Below are 19,377 nucleotides of genomic sequence, written 5' to 3'. Positions count from 1 at the left end.
TGAAAACAGCAGAAAAACTCACCAGATGCTGTGTAGATGCTGACCAGAAAGGTAGTGAATACGAAAGGCGAGTAATCACTACAACTAGAAACTGGATATGAGATACTTTGCCATAACAAGACAAGATGACTAAAATGTCAAGATATCAATTAATGTGATAAAAAAGTGTGAGTTGTAAAAATAATTCTATCTTTTATTCTGAATCTGATGCTCATGTTTAAAATGTAACAATTTTGTAATAAGAAATTATGTTTTGTGTAAGAAGCAATTAATGTTTTGGTTCAATTGGTTCAGTGTATCAAATCTCTCAGTTTACAGTAGTTGACACTTTTGTATATTCAGTGCGTCACAGCGAAAGGTTTGTTTTTATTTTAGTTTGTGTATATGTTTGAAAGACCCCATCGGATTTAGGCATGGCTGTCGGATTTAGGACAACTAACGGTAATTGCTTCATGGAATAAAAAGATATTATATTAGTCAAATCTTGTAGGGTCATTTTTCAAAAAAAATTTGCCAAAATCGATTTTTGCATTTCACCATTTTACCTAGACAGGAGAACCGTTGGGTGTTTTTTTATAATTTGATGTACACAAGACGGGTTCGAGCTGTGAGTCCAATATTGGACTCACATTTTTTACAGTGGGAAGTTCGAATTAAGCGATGGTCTCACTTAGGCAATTACTTTTTTATTTTCTGGTTTACGGACATTATGAGGAAAAGTTTTGGACAGGAGGATGGAAAAAAAATAAAATTAAAATTAATGTTTTAAATTTTTTTTTATTTTCTTTAAAAAAATCTGAAATCGGAGGAAATAATAAAATAAAGTTTTATGAAATTTCCTAAAGTATCGATTTTAAAGTATAGATTTAAAGACAAAAGAATAAAGTTCAAGATGTTGTTATAAATAGAGTCTATGGATAAAAAACACTAAAAATAAACTGAAACATAAAATGTACACATAAAGACTGATACGTGTATATGTAAGACTGTCATAGGTTCCCATTTAGGGTTCACCCTTATTAGGGTTCCCACTAGGTTCCCCAGAATCACACTTTTCTGGTATGCCTATTTTTGGACCTACCCCGGTGAGGTGGAGGTCCTATAAATTATCCTGTGTTTGTTTGATCATTCGTCCGTCCGTCCGTTCGTCCGTTCGTCCGTCTGTTACCAACTTTTCTCAGGATTGAATCATAGGAATCTTTTGATTTTTGGTACAAAGGTGCAAAATGGTGGTGGCCAAAATGTGATGGAGCCTGATTTTCGAAGAAAAAAATTTTTTGGGAAAATTTAGGCCAAAAAACGGGTTTTTTGGACTTTATGAAAACTTGGATCATTAATTTTAATAGTAGGGTGTTTATCTATAAGAATCACTATTCAAAAATAAGAATACATAAATGTTCTTAGCCATATTATTTTTATTAGTTTTTTTTTTTGATGAAAATGTCACGGTGGACAGCGGTGGAGGGTAATGGTTTGAGTTTTCTAGAAACACTTATTATTTTTTTGGCTGAAACACAAATCTTTATCTATTAAAATCACTATTTATAAGCATAGATCAATGTTCTTAGCCAAATTATTATTTTATTATTTTTTCTAAACAAAGAAAATATCACCTTAGAGCGCGATGGTTTGAGTTTTCTAGAAACACTTATTATTCTTTTGGCTGAAAAACAAATCTTTATCTATAAGAATCACTATTTATAAGCATAGATCAATGTTCTTAGCCAAATTATTATTTTAATTATTATTTTTTCTAAAAGAAGAAAATGTCACGGTAGAGTGCGATGGTTTGAGTTTTCTGGCAACCTTATTTATTAAGCTATGCATTTTTCTGATAGTGGATTGTTTTTATAAAGAAAAGCGTTAAATAGCTTTTTTATTTCTTTTTCAAAAATTGTTTTCAATAGTCTTGATAGTTTCTCCCAATAGATATGCATTGACAGAATAGGGCATAGCTGTGTTAGGTCATTTAAGCCCCTCTCTCTTTCTCTTCTTTTTTTTGTTTTCCTGTTTAAGTAAAGGTTTTTTTATTTTTTTATTCGTTTTTGAAGGTTGGAGGAGAAAAAGTAAAAAAGTTTTGAAATCTCTATTTCATTATTTTTTTATTTTGGCAAAAATAGTGTCCGCTGATCCGTAAACCAACAAATAAAAAAGTATTTGCCTTACTAAAATAAAAACCAAATTTCGAAAGTTGCGCTTTCTCTAAGAAAGTGTGACCAGTAAAAGAATAACAAAATTTGATTGGCTATGTTTTCAACCGTTATTAGGATCTGAGAAATTCAAAAGCCTACTCGGTGCGAAAGAGAAATCGTGTATTTTTTAATACGCGGTTCATTGAACTTAAATCAAATGACTTTGGAGGTTTGGTGAAATGGTGGTGGAATGGCCGTCCCATGTTGCGTAAGATAATCCCAAGTTGGAACAGTCGATGTTAGCTCTTCCGGTGATTTCCTTTCAGAGCAAGTGATACGACCCACGACATGGCCTGAACATGTTCGGGCCTGTTCGGACCATGCTCGGGCCACAAAAAAGTATTATTGAATCGGCCCGAACATTTTGTTCGGGCCATGTTCGGGCCATGTATTTACAATTGATACGGATTTGCTCGGGCCATATATAACCGCAACTTCGATCCCTCGATTTCACTTCCCTATCCGCCAGATTTACTGCAGGTTTAGTGAAGTATTTTTTAACATTAGAACGAATAAAGTGCGACTGTTAAATCTTTTTTATAAAAACATAAGCTATACGAACAAAAGCCTTTGGTAACCAAAGTGACAAAAAAGCAGGTTAAGGACGTCCCCGTAAAGTTCTACTCTAAAACCATCAAACAATTTGTGTTTCTAAAGAATTTTTTGTAAATATAATAAGTACTATTATAAAGGCTCCCCCAGCGGTAAGTCTGATCACGATCACGATTACACAAATCAACAACAAAATGGATAATCACGCATCCCTTTGAAAAAGTTCTAAAATCACGCCTCACGCCTCACAGCTCAAAAATCTTTCAAATCACGACCTTTGATCACGCAATCACGAAAACCGCTTAAAGGGCCTCATTAGAATTCAAGGAAATTTCCATTATCAATTGAAAGTTTTAAGCAAATGTGAACAAAATTTCCCCGCAATCATTATTATACCAATTATCTATTCTCTGTCTATTTTCGAAAATATTGATTCAAACATTTGCCAAAAAAAATTGTTTCAAGATCTGTGAGACGATGAGGTATTGAAAAATCCTAGAGGCAATACAAACGTCATTTAATCAGTGTAGACCTAAAGCTCTAAAACAGCATCTAATAACATGAAAACCAGAATATGATTCTTCAATGGGAATCAAAACTATAAAGTGCACTTACAAACATCAATTTGTCAGATCTAACAAAATTAATAACCGCACTGTCATCATTGACGACAATAAAACAAACGATTTTCTGTCAAGAGCCTTGTAAACATTCCAACAACTTCCATCGAAATGATCATCACAGCTCAGTCTACCATTTTTAGCGCGGTCCGAGGATTGAGCCGAGAACGCTCCGCGAACTCCTGCGCGGGTGCAAACTTCAATCTGTCAATCATTTTCTCAAGCGAAGAGTACGCGAAGCGATTCTAGCTTTACGATAGTGCCGCGGGACATCAATGGATAGTATTCAATCATCATTATCCCTTTATTTTCATTCCTAGAACTTTTGCAAAAAAAAGAAAAAATAGAAAAGTTGTATTTTTTACTGCTCTATTCACATACTGAATTTGAAAGATCTTCTATGTGGCGTTTTTTTGCAAACTTCAAAAAACTGATTTTTGTCCCACCTTTGCGGGACTTTGGCTTAAGTGCTTGAGTGCAGCATAGGGTACAAAGTCAAAACATGCGTTTCCCGTAATTTTTGTATGAAGAGTTAGGTCTATATATACTGTTAATCCAGAGGGTGAATAATACTCTTCTTTTAACTTTATCATAAAACTCTGTTAAAGTATGTACAAAAATATGAACAAAATCAATAAAAAACACATCCTTTAGATCCTTTTGGTAATAAAATATAAATATTGGGTCCTGAAATTACACGCGCAATCGTAGCAAGTTTTTTAAAATCTGGCCCGAACATGGTCCGAAACTGCACGGCACAAAAGTATTAATCAAGAGGCCCGAACATGTTCGGGCCCTGGCATGCCGTGGGTCGTCAAGTGATTCTTAACACAACTCTTCCGGGCGGTGCAAATCAATCGCCAAAAATTGTGCTCTGGAACACCGGAAGTGCTCTGGAATCTTCCAGTATTTCTGAGCAAAAAAAAAACAGCACTTTTTCTTTTTGCTACTGACGTTTTTGGAGCGCCAGGTCCCAGGAGGGTCCTCCCAGTCTGCTCCCAGTTTGCAGAGTTTGGCAAGGCTGCACTTGAGAAAACAATTGGAAATACCAAGTTCCGCAGCTAGCTTAAACTCTGCACTTGAGGTTAAAAAACCGTCTGGAACTTGCGCCCGAAAACCTCAAATTCTGCACTTCCACTCGACTTTCTCTGATTTTTATGCGCTCCAGATCTCAAGCGTATCTTAGGCGTAGTGGTATAGTGCGTATCATCCTTGACTCCCGCCTGGGAGGCCCGAGTTCGATACCCACCGTGTCACTACGATTCACTTGGCAAGTGAATGTACCTTCGCCCGGGTCAACCCATGCCATGTGAGGGGAATTGGGTACCACTACTCTGATACAAAGGTGTGGGGAGATATATCAGGCAATGTGGTGTGGTGACCGTCCTGATCGAGTATCGTTGCTATACACCATCGGTTCTGTGTGTCGCGAACATAGGATCGGCAGAGTCTGATAAGCGCGATGATTTCCCTATCCTAAGATAGTGAATGCTGTCCTGGGGTTGGGCCAATTCCCCATGTGGGATGGTGATGGTACATCTCTCTCTCTCTCTCTCTCTCCCCCAGATCATCTCAAGCAAATGTGCCAAACTCTGGCAAAACTGGGATTTGACAAAATGTGGGAGGTCATAAAGTATTCAGAAAAAGAACAAAAAATCTTACACTTACTATCTTACATCTTATACAACATAAAATAATATTCAGACAAATCAAAATGCCTACTCTTTGCAATAACAGTATAAAAACTTCAGTTGAACTAAAAGCATGGGCTTCCGTCCGGAATGTTTATTTGACCAGTATTGAGTTTTAAACAGCGCTTCGCCGACTACAGAAATATGGATGCGGGTACAAAAACAAACATCAAGATGGCGGCTGTCACGAGAAGCTTTTTACAGAAATTTCCTAAATGTTTTTGCAAAAACCTTCGTTCTGCTTCAACTGCTGCCCCATATTCATACTTGCGACATGAAGATGTTACCCATTGCTCTAATTTAAGAGAAAACACGCAATATAACAGTGAAATCAGAGGAGTTTGGATCCAACATGGAGTTGAACACTTGAAATCCCTAGAAAATATTCGCATAAAAAATGTTGTCAAGCAGATTTCAATTAATGACCAACTCAATTCTAAAGGAATGGATGAAAAAAGGTAAATGTTTACTTTCAATAAAAACTTATTTTGAATTTGAAATTACAACAGCTAGACAGACACCAGACGACTATCTCAAACAAATCAACAAACCAAAATCAATAAAATTAACTAATACTGATTGAAATTGAAATAGTTTTTGTAAGTGTTTAGCTAGCTATTACAGGCTTATAACAAGTACATAAGGTGATAAAAAAAAGAGTAAAGAAACTTTTTCTGTTCCATTAGAATAATGTACAAATAGTTTAGATCTTTTGTCATTAATTTAATACTGGGCATGTTGTGCTGTTGTGTCTGCTTGTCATTATTCTTTTGTCTCTGTTTTTGTTTGTTGCATTTTTAAATAGTTGAAGGTTCAATACTTCTTTAACTATATATTCCCATCAGTTAGTCACGCTAGCATCCCGCCAAAATGCGTATCAAAGATTAATGCTGCGAAAGCGCTAATATCGTTTACTTGACTTGCAAGCAAAAAAATACGGCGCAAAGCTTCTAAAGGGATTTATGGAAAAATAACCCGGCGCTTTTTAATGAAATTAACATTTTCAAAAAATATGAGAAATTGCCTAAAATTTGAGCCATAGATAAAAAAATTTGAGCCAAGCCAACCTTGAAAACTAATTTGAAGATCAACTTCCCAAGAAAAAGATCTACGGGGGAGACGGAACCCACCTAGATCCGCGTACCGCCGGATAGGCTACTTTCCAGAAACTTTGCCAGACCTCAAACACTGACCCATTTACATGTGCGGAATTATTTTTACTTTAGTGTATAAACAAGGCCTTAAAAATCGAAGTGCTGCCTCGGGAATTGAATGACAAAATTTGGTTGGTTGATATTCTAGCTACTGCACGTTTGCAATCGGTCATTTTGTCTCCAGTTTGTCTCATTTTAAGTTTTCAAGTTTTAATTATTGTTATGGGAACTTGAACTTTTTCAGGTAACTCTCATCCTTGTTGTTTCAAATACATCCTGTAGATGACTGACGTTGTTTTTACTGAAAGTTTGATCTCCTAGTGTGACTAACTGCCCATACCGTCAACTGCTCCAACTTGGGACTGTCTGACAAAACATGGGTAATAATTTGTTAATCTAATTCTCCAATCAACGTCCGGTCATTTTGAATGAAAACAAAAAAGTTAAAAAGGGTGCGCTATCAGAAAGTGAAAGTTATTGTGACAAGTTATGACAGAAAATATGATTGATAAACATGGTGGAGTTATCAAAACAAATTTATTGTCAAAGAGATTTAACAGAATTGAAAATACAGGCCATACATCAACAGTTCCCATGTTTTGAACTTTTAACCAATCGTCATCCCAAGTTAGACTAGTTGACGGTAAGACAATGAAGATTCTAGGTAAAAATTGTGAAAATGCGAAGGTTTTAAAAAAATCTGCTGTCACCTATAATAGGTGTATAAAAATATATGTAGGAATATTTAAAAAAATGTATTTAAAATATACTGTATTCTAAATCAATAACCTAAAATATAAATTAATCTTAATATCTTCAAATCTTAATCTTCAAACTGATTTGAGTCAATTTCATGAACATGATAAGAGCTTTGCATAGTAGTAGATTAGTCAGCGAAGAATGAGAATCTAACAATTGTTAAATAAAAAAGATATTGTTACCAGGAAGAAGCTTGTCTTTGTCAAAAGACTCTGAACCGTGAAAATAATTAAATGCAATTGCAGTATAAGAAAAATGTAAAAGTGGCGTTTATATATAATGCAATCATGATGAAGAAAATCTACCCTAATTGAGGGAATTCCTTTTGAACAACTGCATTCTATTGATGTGTGATCTATAATCTTTAGCTAATTTTGGCAAGCTTTGTGATGTGTAAAGGAGAAAAAAATTATGATAGCATGACGAGGGGTGCTGCCTTTAAATAACCACATTTTCTGGTCTTTGATTTCTCTAAAAGTTGGAAAGTCTCTTTGCATTTTATTTTAACCAAGGAGCATAATTTATATCTTGCAGACTAGCAGATTTGTGAAAATTTGTGAAAATGTGCAGCACAATTGTGAGGTTATGAAAGTCACCTCGTCCTCCTTTGAGGGAAGGTCAGCCATCGGTTAGAGAGCAAGTGTGAACACCCTAAGGGAACCAATTATAGCGAGAACTATTTTCAGTGAGGAGCAAAAATTATCTATAAAATCTAATTTGTTTAGAAATCATTTTTCCGAGTGTGCTAATTTTTTTTTTTAATTTTGAATAGTGTAATAGTCGATTAGCCTAGATTGATTCAGTCACTTGGTAAAATCTGATGGTAAGTTGTGACTTTTTCAAGGCAAACTTAAAATTCTGTACATCATAAAAATCATTAAACCACCGATAACGCTATATTGCCGTCAGCCGTATCTTGGCCTTGTAAAAACTGGCTTGGTTAACCAGACTAATAGTATATGATAATCAGACTTCAATGGTCAGCCTTACTTTAAAATTGACAAAGAAGATCTTAGGTTCAGTTGCTAAATTCCATGATAGTATATTCTTAATTTTTTGGCCATTTTCATCATGAACATTCTTATAAATTGTATTCTTATTAAAAAAAACCGTGTATGATAATCAGACTTCAATGGTCAGCCTTACATAAAAAATTGACAGAGGAGATCGGATTAGATATCAGACTTTTACTGGAATCCAAAAAAATCTCTCAAACTTTATACACTGTATAGTAAAAGTCTCTATACTATTTGTCCTGTTCAGAGGCAATTTCCCAAAATATTTCTATTCATCCGTATTTTCAAAGGAAAATATTCTTTGGTATTTAGAGAAAAATCAGGTCCTGTATTTTTGAAGGAAAATGAGTTTTTATTATGATATACACGTTTTCTTTTTATAAGAAGCTCAACTTAGCTCAAAGCCTGGATATTTCTTATTTTTTCAGAGAATTTCAGCCTCGAAATTCCTAACTTTTATTTTATTTTTAGTTTGTTCTTGTACGACAAAATTCCACCATTGAAATTCAGCAATCCTGATGTGTCCATTGTTTGCACGCGTGATGAAACCAAACCATGGGATATCGCCATTCAGCTAGGTAGGATGATCAAAACCACGCTTTCGCTTAAAAATTCTACCTTGTTAGTTTTTTTTCTCAGTCATTCTTACCAATATTTCTATTTGGTTGAGTTTGGTTTTCGCAACTATAGACGTAGTCAATTAGCGCCCCGTCTGCACCTTGAACTGACTACCCAATTCCCCTCACATGTCATGGGTTGACCCGGGCAAAGGTTCATTCACTTGATACCAAGTGAACCGCTGTAAGTGGGAATCGAGCCTCAGTCGCCTGTGCAGCAACCAAGGTCAATGACCACTAAAACACAGCGCCATATTTTGGGCAGAAAACTTTGTAGCGAATCTGAAGTAAACGGTGTGAAGTAGTTTAAACGTTTTTTATAAGAACGTCCAAAATTTTTGAAGCCTTCGGATGTTCTTAAACTTTTTGAGTTTAAAAGCCTAAAAGCCTCTTAACATGTTCTTATTTTCACCATTTTTTGAATATTTTTGTCCATTCCTTGTCAATTCCTAAGAAATTGGGTGTTTTCGAGTCCACAAAGCCTTAAAATATAATGTTCTTAACTTTTTCTTAACTTTTTAGCCATCGAAGCCTTATGTTCTTATATAGTTTGTTCTTATAAAAATCCGTGTATTCTATTTGCAGTACAAACACTCTTATTTTTTATTCAGAAAACGGAGAGGAGCTCAATGTGGATGTAGATGGGAAAACCTCACACGAAATTTTTATTGAATTTTGTAATTTAATAGCAGAAGAAACTACATAAAAACTATGGTGAAATATCACTCCCAGGCCATTTTCATGCCCTTTAAGCGTCCGCTTGTCGGACGCTGCCCCTCTTGAAGCTACTAAAATATTGGTAAAAAGAGCCTTTTTAGTGGAAAAACACTGGAAAAGTGCCCTTTTTGGCCACCAACGGACGCTGCCTTGCCTTTCTAAAATATGGCCTGACTCCTCCAAAAAAGTAAAGTAATTTTGTATGTTATCCTTTTTTTGTCTGTTGACGTTTATATACCCTAATATGTCGGTTGTTGACGGAATTAATTTTTGGCGAGAACTAATTTTGTCGAATTGCAGTGAAAATTGCTTCGTTTTGACCCAAAAATGAGCCTTCAGACAAACAATTAAGGGGTTATTATTGATGATTATGAAAAAACTTGATAGGAATTGTCAAGAAGAGTGCATTGCAAAGTTACGCAAGTATTACAAATTTATGCACATGGATAACAGAATTGGTGTATCGCAATTTGCAATTTTCGGAAAAAAGGAAGATGATTGAAATAGAAAGATATAATTGGAAAAGGAAACATAGACCGGGTAGAGCATAACAAGAAAAGATAAGAATTTATTTCATTTTTTTTTTGGATAACATTTTCTAATCTCCTAAATCTCGTTATATTGTTATATTGTGCCTGTAGCAAAAAACAGAGATTTCTTATTTTGGATTTTGAAAACCACATCAAGGTTCCTTAAAAACAAGAATGAAAAGACACTGTTATTGCTCTTTTCCTAACTTTGGTGGGTTTTTTATAAGGATAAGTCACAGAATTTCATAATTCATTGGAAATTTTTAGTAATACCCTGATTAAATACCACTGGTACAAATACATTAAATTATCAAGCTCCAATGAAAACTGAATTAGCTATGATAGAGGAAGTAGGGTAGAAAATAATCTAATTGCCAAACGTAAATCTCGTGATCCAAGCCACGATAAACTTCCAATATGAATATCACTGGATCGATAAACACAAACTAATTTAGATAAGGGAAATAGACTTCAGCGTAAGTCACCTTCTTAAGGTAAACTGTGTTTCCAGGACTAAAATGTTCTCGGTGGCTCTTAAAAGGTTTTACTGTAAAAGGACTCAAAATTCTGTTCGAATATCAGAGTTTCAGAAATTATCTTAGCTTTGGTCAAATTTTTGCCTTGTCTTATTATCAAGAAATGTTCTTATAAAAAAGTTATGAGTTGTGAAAGTTTTTCATTTTACAGTTACTAATTTGGACGTTTTATAATCAAATTTTCTAAATTATAAAATAAAACCTGAAAAGCAAACTCGACCTACGCTCATCTCCTTTCTTTTTTTGGAATCAATAAAAGCATTTTAAAATCTTCTCGCTTTAGTTGTCAAAATATGAGTATATGTATAGGTGTGGCTAGAAAAAAAAAAGAAAACACACGTTGTCAATAAGGAGTTTTCCGTAAAGCTCAAAATGGTTGGATAAGTATAACACTTGTTTGGAAATGAAGGTATTTCTTGGTAAGATCTCAAACCAAGAGGGTGTCACGGGATTTTGCCAGTTTGAGAAGTTTTTACCTTCTTTTTAAGGGCTCTGACCATAGTGAATTTTAATATTTGTCACGGACAAAATATAAATTTCTGCCTGATGTAGCTAACAAAACTTTGACATGTTATACATTTTCTGTTAGGCCAACTATTCCTTGAGTCTGAAAATTTAAGAATTGCCAAGAAAAAACTTGATGAAGAAGAAAATGAAGACTTTTGCGAAGAAGAGTATTTCAACTTTGAAGAGCTTATATTTGGCGAGGAAAAAATATTTTGAAAAAACTTTTGTTGTTGATGGTGTATCTTTTACCGAACTAAAAATTTATTTTCGGGAAATTTTTTTAAAAGCTTACCTGTCTCAAAATCTTGAATTTCGAAACAAAAAGGTTAATTGCCCATTACAACTTAGCACTTTTTATGAAAGAGGCTGATGCAACATATTATTACCGTCTTTTTAAAGTTCATAAAACGTAATGGTAAGTCTTTGTTAAAAGTGCAAAGAAACCTGAAACATAACTTTCGTGCTCAAATACCAAAATTGATTTTTTGACTATGTTCAGAACCGTTGAGTTTGAAGCCCGAAGGGCTAGAGTTCAATCTCTAACCTTTCTCAGGTAAGAAAAAGTGAAGCCCTAAAAAATGCGCCGTATTTTTGACGACAGATTGAATCTAGCAATTCTCTTGTTTACGATTGATATTTTTTTCGAAATTTAATAGCGGTAAATTTTAGTTTCAACCTGTCATTTGTGTGAAAACCAGGCGAGCCGCTCAAGGCCGCGCAACTTTGGTAGGATTTGTTGGCTTCAAATCCTACCAAGGAGATTGACTTCTAGCCCTTCGGGCTTATACTTCATTGGTTAGAACCCTTAAGCACCAGTTAATAAATGGTATTGTTGTTATTATTGTATATCTGATTACTTAAGGTTTTGTTTTTAAACAAGAGTGATATCGTGTTCTGTCAATCAACTCATCAGTTTTAATTTACGAGCTTTTTAAAATTGAATTGACACAGATGTGGAGCAAGATTGGTCAGAAATAGGAAAAAAAACATTTTTTGCTTGTATCGGCACAATATAACAATAGACAGACACTGCCCTGACACATGTGTCTGACATGAAACGAGAACATTTATGTAAAAATAAAACCTGTAAAATCAGTATTTTCTTAAGCTAAAGCTGTTCTTAACTTGTTCTTAGGTTTAGCTAAAATTGAGTATCATTTCATATAATTGTTCTGTTAACATTTCCATTTCCAGCGTTTAATGGTCGTTTTGTATAAGATCCCCATTTCCGCACTAAGATTCTTCTCACTTTTCCGGAATATTTCCGCTATTATTTCCAGGATAACCGGCATGAGGTTGGAAAGGGTTTGTTTCTCTCTCTCACACAAAATACTCAGAATAACTGGCTAACTTTCCGAACCTTCCGAAAGTTTCGACTAAAGCAGAACGAGGACGAAAAAACGCCAAATTTACGACATTTACTTCCGCGAATTTAACGGGAAAAAAAAATTTATATAAAAAAATATTTTTCGCGAGTATAAACTTTCGCGAATCAAGACGTAAAATTGAGAATTTTCACATGAAAAAATGGCTTAGAGTGACAAATACTTCTTCGATTGGCTTGAAACATTTGTCCTTTGACTTATTACTCTTGCTAAAAAGTTACATTTTATTCAAAGTTTGAAGTTTTTCAGATTTTCTATTTTGTCAAGAATTGTCCTCGAGCATAAACTTTCGCGAATGGCCCTTCCTAGAATTTTTAAAGACATTTCCTTTCGCGAAAAGGGCCAAAATTCGCAAAAATTGCGAAAGTTTGTACGCCTAAAGTACCAGAAGAAGTCCTGGCCTATTTCAAAGGAATCTTAGTGCGGAAATGGGAATCTTATTCAAAACGACGGTAATAACGTAAGAGGGCGGGAACTTCTTCAATTATTGTGCTATAATTATCATTTTCACACGAGTGATTCTTTGATACTTGAACATCATTGATGAGGAAAAAATTTTCAAAGAAATTTATTCCATCGAAAGATATAGTCGAAAGTATTTGTCCCGCCTCGCGAGGGCGGCAATGAAAGAGCTATTTACCAACTAGTAGATCCCCTGTGCATTTCCAGCAACTGTTTTTCTTTTTCTGTTTTCAAGAAGAACGTGTGAAACTTTTAGCACGTAAATCTTTTGTTTTATTCATTAAATTCATTTTACTCTCCCTCTGCTTTATGCACCTCCAATGCGAACATTAAAATGAAATTGGAAGTTTTTTCGTCTTATACAGTGATGATAGGAGTACCTTAAGAGAAGAAATTTTGGCGAGAAGAAATTTTGGTGAACGATCCATTTTTGTTCAATATTTAAACTGAAAAAACGAGGCAAAAAAGGGGTTTTGAGGAGAAATAGAGACTAAATTGAAAGAAAATTAAATTTGGCGAGAATTTATTCTGGCGAATGACCTATAAATTTAAATTTTTAGGCAATTAATTGGCCAAATTTTCTAAAAGTTTTTCCGCCAACATTTCTTCCCTTAAGGTATGTTGTTTAGGGACAAAATTTTTATAGAGGAAACTGGAGATAAAAAAAAACTTTTTTTACAAATGATGGTTGAATGTATGATACACGGAAATCATACTATTGACTTCCAAGCCCGAAGGGCTAGACTCTAAACTCCTGGATGGGAAATGAAACCACTCATTTCCCATCCAGAACGCCCGCGCGTAGTTTTTACACAAACGCCGGATTGAAAGAAACTAAAATCTATCGCTGGATATAAAAAAATGCAGTCCTCAAAAACAAAGGAGCCGCTATAGATACAATCCGTCGTCATGATTACGGCGCGTTCTAGGTGCTTTTTGGATGGGAAATAAGTGGTTTCAATTTTTCTTGCTTGAGAAGGGTTGAAGATTCGCCTCTAGCCGTTTGGGCTTTAAACTCAATGGTTGAATGTGAACAGACGGAAAACATTACTAGTTCATTGCAATCTAGATTCTATCTTTAATTTAATTTATTATTAAGAGAAAACATTTATTTAGAATTTCTCACCAATCCGGTTGTATTGCTCTTGCATGAGTTTCCTGTGAGGTTTAAAAATAAATCGTATGGGTGGAGATAATTTCAAGAAGAATATTACATTAGACAGCCTATACAGCCTTTTTTATATAAGAATAAACTACATAAGAACATAAGGTTTCGATGGCTAAAATGTTAAGAACAAGTTAAGAACATTTTAAGGCTTTGTTGACTCGAAAACACCCAATTTCTTAGGAAAATGGTCAAAAATATTCACAAAATGGTCAAAATAAGATTATATGTTAAGAACATTTTTAGGCTTAAAACTCAAAAAGTTAAGAGCATCCGAAGGCTTCAAAAGTTTTAGATGTTTTTATTAAAAAAAGACCATATTGAGAAAAAAAACATTGTTTCTAATTGCAATTATCAACGCAGCTTCAAATTCACAATTTACCAAAACATTTTCAAATCTCCATATAGAACACGTTTTTTTTTAAGAAACACACTTTTAAGAAACATGAGGCTCAGAATGCCTAAAATCTAAGAACCATCTAAGAAACATGCTGAGGCTGAGAATGAGAAAATAACACTTTTTAATTCAGTTTACAAATGTTTTTTTTTTCTTTGCATAAAAAATAGATTGATTATGTCAAAAAGTTTAGAACATGTAAGAAACATTTAAGGCTCAAAAGGCCGATTTCTCAAGAAACATCGAGGCTGCTTGGTAAAACTAGCTTCTTAAAAAAAAAGTATACACCTTTTGTACCGTAGCCGCCAAATTGCCGCGTGGGTTTTTTTTCCCGTTTTACCACCTTAAAACCGTCCCAGTTTTTTTTCGCACCTATAGACAATAGCAAAAGGTGTCAGAAAAGGATTGAATCGATTTTAGGCGGATAAATTATCCTCAACATATGGTAACCCTGGATTTTTACACTAAAAAAGCTGGACAACCCTGGATTTTTCCTCCTCAACATATGGTAACCGCCCTGGATTTTTACACTCAAAAAACCGGACCATACCACCCTGGACGTCACACCACCTCAACCTAGGGGGTACAGACTATTTCTGGAATAGCTCAATTAATTAATAAAGCGGCACGCGCCTGACCACGCGACTACGGTCGAAAAGGTGGTATTTAGGACTTAGGTACTTAGGAAAAAAATAGGAACTGAGCACGTGCATACGATGAGGGTCGTATTATTTACTTTCCCAAATTTTTCTTAAAGGGTTACAAAATGTTTTTTAAAGGCAAAATTGTCCATCTCACGGCCCACACCACCATTCCATGGACGCCCCCCAACCTTTTTGTAAAGTAAAAAATCTTTGGTTACGCCTCCTTAGACTCTATATTCATTGTCCCCCATGGCATTGGCCCTGAATCTATGGGTCAAAAGGACTACTCTATTTCCCAAATTTTGTCTCTGAAAGCAGGTTATTTTCTTGCAAAAATTTTTAAGAATCGCGTTTTTAGGAGGACCGGACCGCATTCTCCAACCCGAGAACCCCCGCGTTCTCTGATAATTTATTATTTGAAATACCACTCTTTATTCTTCACCAAGCCCCTATAATCGGCCATTCCATTTTATATAAGGGAGATGGACGAACATTTCCAGGGGGTAATTCAAGCAGAATTTCCAGGGGGTATTTTTTCATTCTTCCAAGGGGGTAAAACGTTATTCTAAAATTTTCAGGGGTAAAAGACTGATTTTAGTTTGTCCACCCTCACTTTAAGGTATGAAATTCAATCTTTCAAAGGGTATTTTTGCAAATTTTGCCATATCTACACATTTTCAATACTGTCTTGAAAAGGTTCGTCCACCCCCTGTATGGTTTTTTAATAGAACAGTCAAATAATAACCTGATAACAGATGTTCGTAATTTTCTTACGCACACGGTAAACCTCTGAAGGTGCTTGAAAATTATACATCTGAGGAAAATAGTCCTCCCGCGGAAAATTCTACAACAAGAATCTTGTTGTGCGCCGGAAAGTTAAAAACCGATACGGCGCCCTATTCATAAACACAATCACGGAACTTTGTTGTCGTTCCTAGTCCTTTTAGACGAACGCGGTCCTTACGATTTCGAGATTGCATATTCGTCAGATTGTTTGTTTTCACACATCCCTTTAGAGCTTCAGCGTGGTGTGCAGAAAACATTCACAATCTGATCTCAGGTTATCAAATAAGGGCTTTGCATAAGAACTGTGGATCTTTGATTATGCTGAAAAAATGAGCTCTTTCAGTCGTACATAGTTTTCTTCATTATAGCAATCTTTGTTGTTAAGTTTTGATCAAAATTGAGCATCATTTTCCTTATACGTTTTATATAAGGGTATATCACGCAAGGATTTTGAGCTCCTAGCTTAACCACATCAAAGAGAATGAAAACGTCAAAACAAGAGCTTCCTAATTTGAAAAAGATAGCATTTATTTCATGTTTTTCAAATTCTGTTTTTGTATTTTCGGTCTTGTGTTTTTTTATCTCGTGGACCGTATCACAAACATAATAGCTGGCACACAACGTTGTTTCAACGTTCATCTCACGTTGTATGGACGTTGCGAACGTTAGATAAACGTCGAAAAAACGTTGTGTATTAGAAACATAATATTCTTTTTGTGAAACGGTCTTCCTTTTTATTTTTTTGAAACATTTTTTTCCGTTTCCCTAAAGTATTTTCGTCACGTTTTTTTTTCTAAGGATCCTTTTGTGTGTTTGTTCATTGATAGCATTTATATAACAGTGACCTATAGAAATTATCTGATGAAAATTATCACTGCTTCGAAATGGATTGCAAATGTCAAGGTAAGAACTATCTATGTATGCCTAACACCAAGTTTTTCTTATGCAATACAAGCTTGGTGTATACATGGAATTATTATAGACACTGGAAAAACAACGGGCTGATTTTTGCCAATTTCTTATGTACAGGGTGTCCCTAATTAAAGTATCGAGTCGAAACACAACTATGAGTAGAAAGTTTTATGTGCGTGTTCACAAAATTGTATTTTAAGCTCTCCCTCTTTTTTCTTTGTCATTACAATTAATTTATACGTTGTAACTACCTGTTGTAATAAGCCTGTGTGATGGAGAACGGTCTTATATTTTAGCGATAACACACACAAACTTTTCTACTCAATCGCATGTTCAAACTCGATACTTTTATTAGGGACACCCTGTACAAGCCTTGTCCGCAGTAATGACATTATTGTTCACCCTCCTTCCACCATTAAATTATTTTTCGTAGCATTTTCATTGCATTTCTCATCAAAATACACTTTTCCAATTCCCAAATGAGACTTTAAGTTATCCTCAGAGATTCAAACTCATCTAGTTAATTACTAATTATACGTCGTTATGACGTTTTCAATTTCGAGACCCTAACAGACAATACTTCGCTCTCCACCATTTCATTCGATGTTTATCCAGAGTCTCTAATAATTCCATGGTGTATAGTTCATGGAGTTCATTTAGATTGAGGACACTCTTTCAGTGCCTCGCTGAGAATGTTATTAGTGCTATGGGGGTAAACATCGAAAAAGGGCCGAGAAGGTAATCAAAGTTACAAATTTGGCAAATTGGATTCACAGGAGAAAATAAAAACTTCCCCGATGGGCCTCACTTAAGTCGGCTTAATTTCCTATTTCAGAACATAAGTTCTGTGGAGAAGATCCTATTTATTGAAACATGAATGGAAAGTGTACTCCTCCATAATGCTAAATTTCTAAATTGCTCGTCTCAGAAAAATTAATCGTCTCAGTATAAATAGAACTATACATTGAAGAAATTATTGATTATTTCTTCTTAGCGATTCCTTAGCGATTGGATTTTTATTACTTCCCACTGTTATCCCCATTTTAACTAAAGTGAGATTTCGAACTTACAGAATTTACAAATTATAAACGAGAAATTTGAAAGATTTGAACATGTTGGGTCAACGTTGATGCTTTGAAAAATGTTATTTTCTTTCGATAAGTAAGCTTTCATCTGAATGTAGACTGGAGACGTTTATAATGCGTGTAATACAGTAGTATAGGCGTTATATGATGATACGATTTTTGTTACGGGATTTATTTTGTAAGACTAGAATTTATTCTCTCCATTACTTTTTTGCTTTATTTTAACTATGTCTGAACAATTTAAAAACATTTTAAAGCTTTGTCGACTCTAAAACATCCGATTTCTTAGGAAAATTGGCAAAAATGCTCAAGAAATGGTGAAAATAGGAACATGTTAAAAACACTTTTAGGCTCAAAAGGTTAAGAACATCCGAAGGCTTCAAAAGTTTTGGATGTTCTTATGAAAAAATCTTTCACTTATCAGCTTTCGAAAACAACTGGTGAAGATTTGATTGGTTCAACTGTAGTTAGCATTGATTTATAGCAATTTATGGTCATTCAACCCTAGGGAGGGGTACTAGATGTTCGAGTCGAAAAATCGAAAATCGACCCTTAGAGTTAGAGAGAGGAAAAGTTGGCGTTTTTGGGACCCTTAGAGAGACTTTTCTCAATTTCTTTTATCGATTTTCACTCGATTTTTGTCCAACAAATTTTGGAAAATCACAACCCTTTGAGAAAGGAAATTTTGAATTTCATGATTTTTGCATCCTCTCGGGCGGTATAATGCACGCCCGCCCAAAATGGCCGATTCTTGTGTTGCAAATAATGTTAGACTTTAAAATTGAATTGTGAAGTGAATCTTCATATAATTATTCTCAATTGTCTTTTCAATGATTTTTGTACCCCTTTGAGAGACTTTTGAGGGTGTGAAAAAGGGACCCTTATATACCCATACTCTACATACCCAACACCCATTTGCCTAATTACCTCCTGGGCATTCAACACAAATCCACTTTATTTTCTCAGTAAGCCGCTTAACGCACTTATGTGGGGTTGGGTACGAGAAAAAAGCTTTATTAAAATCACCGACAGCACCGCCAATAGTAAAGTCCAACTTTCGTCACGACGTGGCAGGTTAACATTGAAATACCGACACTGTTAGCGACAGGAAAAAAGACTTACTACCTATCTAGACTAGTAAACTACGTCGTTGCATTTCGCTTAAGCTTGCAATAGGCTCACTACAATCGCTGAATACAACGACTCTCCTGTGGCAGTTTATCTTTTTATAAGAGCCCTTTACAAGCACTATTCCCACGCTTTCGTGTCTCAGGAAAGATAAAGGCTTGCAGGTCTACTTCGTATACATATCATTTCACATCAAAGTAGTATTCTAACTCCATGTATTCAGATAAACAGACGTCTATTATGTTTTTAGGTTTTGGGAAGGGCATTTATTCAAATGGTGTGTTCAAAAAAAGGGGGCGTTTAGTGAGATTACGCGATATTTACACTTACTCTTGCTTTGCTTTTCCTGTTTGCCCGAAACAGAGACAGATGTTTTTCAATCGTTAGGCTATGAAAATACTTTCTAGATGATACACGATCTTAAGAGAACAAACTATATAAGAACATAAGGCTTTGATGGCCAAAATGTTAAGAACAAGTTAAGAACATTTTAAGACTTTGCAGACTCTAAAGCAACCGATT

General features: G+C 34.9%; 1 protein-coding gene across 1 annotated transcript; it reads left to right on the top strand.

The window, feature by feature from the left end:
* Window positions 1-5,138: 5,138 nt before the first annotated feature.
* LOC136809172 (uncharacterized) lies at window positions 5,139-9,326 on the top strand. The gene is made up of 3 exons (XM_067065690.1): window positions 5,139-5,513; window positions 8,456-8,562; window positions 9,213-9,326. The coding sequence occupies exons 1-3, from the start codon at window positions 5,200-5,202 to the stop codon at window positions 9,305-9,307; spliced, it is 516 nt and encodes a 171-aa protein (XP_066921791.1). The 5' UTR covers window positions 5,139-5,199; the 3' UTR covers window positions 9,308-9,326.
* The last annotated feature ends 10,051 nt before the right edge of the window (window positions 9,327-19,377 follow it).

Source organism: Clytia hemisphaerica, unplaced genomic scaffold, assembly GCF_902728285.1.
Source record: "Clytia hemisphaerica strain Z4C2 unplaced genomic scaffold, Clytia hemisphaerica genome assembly, whole genome shotgun sequence".
Classification (NCBI taxonomy): Eukaryota; Metazoa; Cnidaria; class Hydrozoa; order Leptothecata; family Clytiidae; genus Clytia; species Clytia hemisphaerica.
Note: the sequence above shows the minus strand (reverse complement) of the source record. Positions and strands in the feature narration are given on the sequence as shown.